This window comes from Medicago sativa, chromosome 1, assembly GCF_051527215.1.
Source record: "Medicago sativa cultivar Bolivia chromosome 1, Bolivia_mono, whole genome shotgun sequence".
Lineage (NCBI taxonomy): Eukaryota > Viridiplantae > Streptophyta > Magnoliopsida > Fabales > Fabaceae > Medicago > Medicago sativa.
In genome coordinates, this window is record NC_140749.1 from 16775486 (window position 1) to 16783918 (window position 8433).

General features: G+C 36.0%; 1 protein-coding gene across 1 annotated transcript; it reads left to right on the forward strand.

Moving 5' to 3' along the window:
• Positions 1 to 6688: 6688 nt before the first annotated feature.
• Positions 6689 to 8433, forward strand: LOC146953146 (zeatin O-glucosyltransferase-like). Its single transcript, XM_085708031.1, has one exon. It carries the CDS (start codon positions 6804 to 6806, stop codon positions 8205 to 8207), a length of 1404 nt encoding a protein of 467 aa, XP_085564157.1. The 5' UTR covers positions 6689 to 6803; the 3' UTR covers positions 8208 to 8433.

The following is an 8433-nucleotide window of genomic DNA, read 5'->3' on the forward strand; positions in this document are numbered from 1 at the left end:
ACTCATACACAAACCCGTCCCAAATGTTGAAAATCAATTTATTACCCATTTTTTATAAATAAAGACTCAAACTCTAAATCATTTCACTCACACAGTTAACGTCTCAGTCTTTCAGATGACACTTATTTATCATAGTTCTCTCTTTTCTCCTTCCATATCTCACAATTTCGGCATCTCTTTTCTCCATCACCATAGTCATCGATTGTCATCGTCTCTTTGCTGGATAATGCATTACAACATTGCGCTCGGGGATGAAAAATACTTTTATTTTTATTAAAAATAATATATCCATTACGGGGATGGATATAAGGAGGAGATACCCGAACCTATCGAGGATGGGGATGAGATTCGATTTCTCATCCCTACTGGGTATGAGTAGGGTAACATGTAAGTATACAGGAGTAGAATATAAGGTCGGGAAAGGTAAAACCCGTCCCCACTCCGCCCCATTGCCATGCCTAATTGCGACATTGATTTTATAGAAGAAAAAGGAGTCTAGGTCTAACAAATTACATAAGTCCAGACTGAGATGCGACCATAATTTCAAAAGAACTTTAACAAGGTCGTGAGGGTGAAAAATTAAATATATAGATGTCAATACTTTTTATAATTAATTATTAAATCCAAAGTATCAATTAATTTTGTAGAAATTTGACTCAAAATGGAGTGTTGAATTCTCTGAAAAAAATCGTGATATGATTTTACAAGTTGGGAAAATTGATGTTGTTGACTTGTCAAAAATCGTGGTACGTTTTTTTCTATTGGTACCAATAGTATTGTGTAAGAATTGGAATCATAGCACGGTCTACTGCAATCGTGGTGCAATTTGCACTAGATCTGAATACTATACAAGCAATTTTTATCCATTTATTGGGGATTCTCAAGGAACCAAAAGAGGGGACCGAGAGAAAAGGCATAGGTTAAGGGTTGGTTCCTTTTGGAGGTTAGATTCTAGAGTTGGAAAATATATGGAAATCAACAAGTCTCTTGGTCATTGAAGGATATTCGGGAAAATGGTAGGAATTAAGATTGATTTTAGAGTGCTTGTTGAAACACAAACTAATTTCTTTTAACTCTTTTGTATCTCTCTATAAGAAATTCATTGATGGTGAAATAGAGAGATCTTTCTCCTCAAGTCGTAGGTCATTTATTGGACCGAACTTGGTGAATAAATTATAAGCGTGTTGTTTCCAATTCCCTACTCTCTTTATCTTGTTGTTCTTTGATTCAATTGTGATTTTGCTTTACACTTGGTTTCTAAATTTGATCTAGATCTATTATTGATGTTTGCAATTGTTTTGATTATTGGTTGTCATTGATATTTGCTCCATCTAATTTTATTGGTATGATTTGGAGCTCTAAATTCACAAGAAATTTTGCATATGATTACTCTTCGTTGGAGAACTAGACTTGCTACGTTTTAGTGATCTTGCCATGGCTATAATTATGGAGGAAATCTATTAACATAACAAGCTCAAAAGAGGAAATTTCTAGGGAAAGTCCACCTCATTCTAATTTATTTTTAATCAAAACCTTATAGTTTAATTGAGAATAGTACATGTTATAGGCTATGTTAAAGTCAAAAAGGCTAAATTGCTAGACTTAAATAGGTTCATATAATATCCAATCACACAAATTGTTGTTAAATGTACAACAAAATAAAATATGTTTTTTTTAACGGAATGTGTTTTTATTTTTTTATGATAGGGCAATTTATTTGAAAATACTCCTTCCGTTTCAAAATGAGTCGCTTTAGGTTTTGACACACAGATTAAGAAATGAAATGAAATAATCATTAGATATAACGCTTTTACTAAACTGTATTTACTTTATAAGAAAAAGACAAAATTAAAGTTGCATTGAAAATTGTGTGAGAAAAAATTTAGAGTATTTATTGAGGGTAAAGTTGGAAGAAAAAAATTAAAGTTGTATTGGAAATGTAAAGTGACATTCATTTTAAAACAAATTTTTTTGGCTAAAGTGACACTCATTTTGAAACGGAGGGAGTAGTAATATGCATTCTTTTCTTATAAAATGAAAATATACATTTGAGAAAATGTATTTTTTAAGTAAAGTCATGACTCATGATGCAAATTATTATTTTAGAATAAAATATATTTTTTCATCTTAAAAATATGAGTTTTACTAAATGAAGACTCATTTTAGTCACTGATAAAATTTGCGAGACTCAATTTTAGTCTTTGAAAAAAATTAAAACAATTTATAGTCATTGAAAAAAATAAATGAGAACAACTTAAAAAACACGAGACAAATATTTTCCATTGATAAATATAAAAATCATTGGACAAGAATTTGTCATTAATAAATATAAAAATTTATATTTAAGTATATATATATTTTAATAATTTTTATTCTTTTTTAGTTCATTTGTATTTTTTCAACTCAAAATCGTATTTTCATTTGTAGTCCACATATATGATGTTATTAAAATTTATGATTCATATGATATAGTTAATATCGTGTAGATATGATTTTTGTTAAAACACTCTTTTCGTGAGAGTAGGATTCGTTTTGGAACATGGAATATAGGTACTCTTACGGGTAAATCTATGGAAGTAGTAGACACTACCAGGAGGAGGATTAATTTTATGTGCCTACAAGAAACTAAGTGGGTGGGGGAAAAAGGCGAAAGAATTAGATAGTTCAGGATTTAAGCTTTGGTACACAGGCGAAGTTAGATCGAGAAATGGGGTAGGCATCATTGTGGATAAGGAGTGGAAGAAAGATATTGTGGATGTTAAAAGGATAGGAGATCGGATTATAGCCCTAAAGTTTGTAGTGGAACAAGACACCTTTAACGTAATTAGCGCTTATGCACCTCAGGTAGGATTAGAAGAACACCTTAAAGTAAAGTTTTGGGAGGAGCTAGAAGGCTTAATTCAGGATATCCCATTAGAAGAAAAGATTTTTCTAGGAGGGGATTTGAATGGGCATGTAGGGAGGGTTTCGAGAGGTTTCGAGGGCGTGCATGGGGGGTATGGTCTCGGGGAGGTACATGCGGAGGGTAATTCCATCTTAGATTTTTCATCGGCTTTTGATCTTACTATAGCAAATACGTGTTTTAGGAAAAGAGAGGAGCATCTCATCACTTTCAAGAGTGGGGCCTCATGTTCTTAGATCGATTTCTTTCTCATTAGGAAAACAGACAGGAAGATCTGTTTAGACTGTAAAGTCATACCTGGAGAGGGCTTAACTACCCAACATAGAGTAATGGTGATGGATGTAAGGGTTAAGAGGAGGGAAAAGAGAAGAGATCGTAGCGGGGCTCCGCGAATCAAGTGGTGGCATTTAAAGGGTGACAAACAAAGGATATTCCAACACAAGATATTAGAGGGAGGTTTCGGGCAACCACATGGAAGCGCTAATGATATGTGGGAGAGGATGGCTCATGAGATTAAGAAGGTGGCAAAAGAGACGTTGGGAGAATCTAGAGGTTTTGGACCTAGCGGTAAAGAATCTTGGTGGTGGAATGACAGTGTTCAGAGTAAAGTTCGGATCAAGAGAGATTGTTTTAAAGATTGGTCTAAGTGTAAAAATGCCGAAACTTGGGATAAATATAAAATAGCTAGGAAAGAGGCTAAGAAGGCGGTGAGCGAAGCGAGAACTCAAGCATTTGAAGGATTATACCAATCTTTAGGTACGAAGGAGGGGGAGAAATCTATATACAAGCTTGCGAAGGGACGAGAACGAAAGACAAGAGACCTGAACCAAGTGAATTGTATTAAGGATGAAGAGGGTAGAGTTTTGGTGTAAGAAAGAGATATTAAGGATAGATGGAAGAAGTATTTCCACAACTTATTTAATGAAGGATATGAGATCTTACCAGACTCTAACAGGTTAGACATCGGGGAGGAGGACCGGAACTATAACTATTATCGTCGGATTCAGGAGCACGAGGTGAAAGAAGCGTTGAAAAGGATGAGTAATGGCAAGGCAGTTGGGCCGGACAACATACCTATCGAAGTGTGGAAAAGTCTTGGCGATAGAGGAATTGTGTGGCTCACAAAACTTTTCAACGAGATTATGAGGACGAAGAAAATGCCAGACGAGTGGAGAAGAAGCACCTTAATTCCAACCTATAAAAACAAGGGGGATATACAACATTGCGCGAATTATAGGGGAATTAAGCTAATGAGTCATACCATGAAGTTATGGGAAAGGGTAATTGAGCGAAGACTAAGAAAAGAGACTCACGTTACGGATAACCAATTTGGTTTTATGCCTGGGAGGTCGACTATGGAAGCGATCTACTTACTTCGACGCGTGATGGAGCGATATCGGACGGATAAAAAAGATTTACACTTGGTTTTCATTGATTTGGAGCAGGCGTATGATAGAGTACCTAGAGAGATTTTGTGGAAAGCCTTGGAGAAGAAAGGGGTGAGGATTGCCTATATTAGAGCTATCCAGGATATGTATGAGGGGGCTTCGACTAGTGTGAGGACGCAGGATGGGGATACCGTAGATTTTCCGATAACAATAGGACTGCACCAAGGGTCAACCCTAAGTCCTTATCTTTTTACTTTAGTTTTGGATGTGCTGACGGAACACATCCAAGAGTTAGCACCGAGATGTATGCTTTTTGCAGATGATGTAGTCTTGCTTGGTGAGTCGAGGGAAGAGTTAAACGGGAGGCTAGAGACTTGGAGGCAAGTCTTAGAAGCGTATGGCTTCCGCCTGAGTAGAAGCAAGATGAAGTATATGGAATGTAACTTCAACAAAAGGAGAAGTGGGTCCACCTTGGAGGTGAAAGTTGGAGATCATATCATACCCCAAGTTACACGGTTTAGATATCTTGGGTCCATAGTACAAAATGACGGAGAAATAGAAGCTGATGTACATCATCATATTGAAGCCGGGTGGTTGAAATGGAGAAGAGCCTCAGGTGTTTTGTGCGATAAGAAAGTACCACTTAAGCTGAAAGGAAAGTTCTATCGGACAACAGTCAGACCAGCAATGTTGTATGGTACGGAGTGTTGGGCGGTTAAGAGCCAACACGAGAGTAAAGTAAGCGTAGCGGAGATGAGGATGTTGCGTTGGATGAGTGGTAAGACTAGACAGTATAGGATTAGGAATGACACCATTAGAGAGAGTGGGGGTAGCACCTATAGTAGAAAAGTTGGTAGAAAATAGGCTTAGATGGCAGTGGCGTATCCAGGACCCTGGGTCAGGGTGTGCGAACAATTTAGCTTCGATTAATATTTGTTTAATTACACACATATCTTACATATATTCCTATGGTGGGCTGAGTATGAGGCAATGCATAATGCAATAAGGTTGAGAAACATTGGAGGTTGTTAGACATATTTCAAAACAATGTAGAAGATGACTATTGTTGTGGAAGTGAATATGTTATAAAAGAAGATATTTTGTTTGTTTGTTGAGGGAATGTTTTTAAAAGAGATAACAAGTCACTAGCAAAATCCATATGTTAATTTAAATTTGAAACGAAATTAGTTCATATTTTTTTAGGGGAAATCAGTTTATATTTGATTTAAAATTTAAAACATGACTAGATAAATTTTTTGATTCAAATTATAAATAATAAGGATTAAATTGCATTAAAAGATTAAAACAAAGAGTAAATTTGGAAGAAAAAAATTACACAAATAGATAATATTTATCATGACTATACTAAAAAATATGATGACTATATATAAAAAATTTGTTTCATATATGAATGGTGTGTAGTGATATAAGTTTTGTTTAGGGGGTGTAGTGACAAGAACATTTCCGTCAAAAAGCATGCTTATAAATTAAAATTTGTAAAGCCCAAGCCCATAGTAACATACATACACTTAACCCTAATTATTTAGTTTATAAGCATGCTTTTGTTCTCTTCTTCTTCAGCCGTACGTGCAATGCTTCTTCACTTCTTCAGCCGTTTCAAAAGAAATCAACCTTTCTCTTCTTCAATTGTGCCATACTTGTTTTTATCAAAGTTTTTTTTATTTCTTTGCGAGTGAGATGAAGAGTGAACCAGAGGTGCAAAGTGATATTTTCAGGGTGTGCAAAGTGCATAAAATATAAGATTATGTGTAGATTTTAAAATTTCAGGGTGTGCAGGTGCACACCCTCATCACCATGTAGATCCGCCCCTGTTAGATGGTTTGGACATGTAGAGAGAAGACCCGTAGATACCGTTGTAAGAAGAATAGATCAAATGGAGGAGAGTCATGTTAAAAGAGGTAGAGGAAGACCTAAGAAAACCATTAGAGAAACCATTCAAAAAGATTTAGAGGTCAATGAGTTGGATCTAAATATGGTTTTTGATAGAACACTATGACATCATTTGATCCATGTAGCCGACCCCACTTAGTGGGATAAGGCTTGGTTGTTGTTGTTGTTGTACTCTTTTCGTGTTAAAAAAAAATACATACATACTTTATAACATTAATATTTCATTAGTATTGTAAATCAACTTATAATTTGAGATTTTTTTTTTCTCACAATCGTGCATTAGCCATTCATAATTATAATATTTATTAATTTATTTATTTATCACGTAGTGAGTACCATGCTAAAGTCATTAAAATGTAGTAAAATAGAAATTTCCTAGAAATTAACCTAAAATAAAGAAGTTGACCACGTTGCAAGCAAATGCTGACTTGCCAAACATTCCAGCCAGTCGCGCATGCCGGCAGCCCTAGAAAATAGTACACTTTCTTATATTAAAATATAAAATACTCTTTTTTCACCTCTTGTAAAGTATATATACCAAAAGATTACTTACCCAGTTTCAAATTTCAACACTTGATTCTAGCCAAAAAAAAAATTCACTAATGGCTTCCAATGGCCAAAGCAATTCCAAAAACCAAGTGGTGATTGTTATGGTACCTTTCCCAGCACAAGGCCATTTGAATCAGCTTCTACACCTCTCACGCTTAATCTTATCACACAACATACCTGTCCATTATGTTGGCACTTCTATACACAATCGTCAAGCTACAATTCGTGGCCAAGGTTCGGATCCAAACTCCATTTCAATCTCAAACATCCATTTTCATCACTTCGAAGTTCCTCCCTTTGTTTCACCTCCTCCCAACCCAAATGCAGAAACTAAATTTCCTTCTCATATGGTTCCGTCTTTTGAAGCCTCTTTACATCTTCGCGAGCCTGTGGCGGAACTCATGCAATCACTTTCATCTGTTTTCAAAAGGGTCGTTGTAATTCATGACACATATATGGCATCAGTGGTACAAGATGCTAAGAACATAGCAAATGTTGAGAATTACACATTTGTTAGCACATGTGCTTTTACAGTTTTCTCTTCCATTTGGGAGAGAATGGGAAAAACTCCAATTGAAAGCTCGCATATCATTGATGTTCCTTCTATGGAAGGATGCTTCACAAACCAATTCGTTGATTTCATGATGGCTCAAAAGGAATTCTGTGAATTCAGTAATGGGAGCATCTACAATACAAGCAGAGTAATCGAAGGTCCTTACTTGGAGTTGATAGAGAAAATCACTTGCAATAAGAATCATTGGGCAGCGGGGCCCTTCAACCCTCTAAGCATTGAGGAGATTAAGAAAGATTCAAAGGGTAGGCACTCATGCATGGAATGGCTTGATAAACAAGAAACAAACTCAGTTATATATGTATCTTTTGGAACAACAACAACCTTGACAGAGGAACAAATTGAACAGATTGGAATTGGGTTGAAACAAAGCAAGATAAAGTTTATTTGGGTGTTAAGAGATGCTGATAAAGGAGACATCTTTGATAAAAATGAAGGGAAAAGAGGTGAACTTTCAAAAGGGTTTGAAGAGAGAGTTGAAGGAATGGGCTTTGTTGTGAGGGATTGGGCACCCCAGTTGGAAATTCTTAGCCACCCTTCAACGGGAGGGTTTATGAGTCATTGTGGATGGAACTCCACCTTAGAGAGCATTTCAATGGGGGTGCCAATAGCAGCATGGCCTATGCATTCTGACCAGCCAAGAAACTGTGTTTTGATAACACAAGTGTTAAAGATTGGTTTGGTTGTGAAGGATTGGGTTAAAAGACATGAATTGGTTACTGCTTCGGATATTGAGAATGTTGTTAGAAGGTTGATGGAGACAACGGAAGGTGATGAGATGCGAGAGAGAGTAACAAAACTTAAAAATGTTGTTGGTACATCAATGGATGAAGGTGGAGTTTCTCGTATGGAAATGGATTCTTTCATCGCTCATATTACTAGATAGTTGTTGTGTGTTTTTTGGCTCGACAAACGTTAGTAAGTTAATTGTTAAGTTAATATTCAACTTAATCTCGTTAGGAGGAGGATTATTGCTAAAGTTAGTGGCTAGAATTGTGATTTTTGCTCCACTACCTTGGATAATTTGAGATCTATTTATTTGTCGGGTGTAGTTTTTCCATTTCAATTTGGTAAGCTTTTTTTTTAGGTGGTTAAGGGAGACTTGGCTCAGA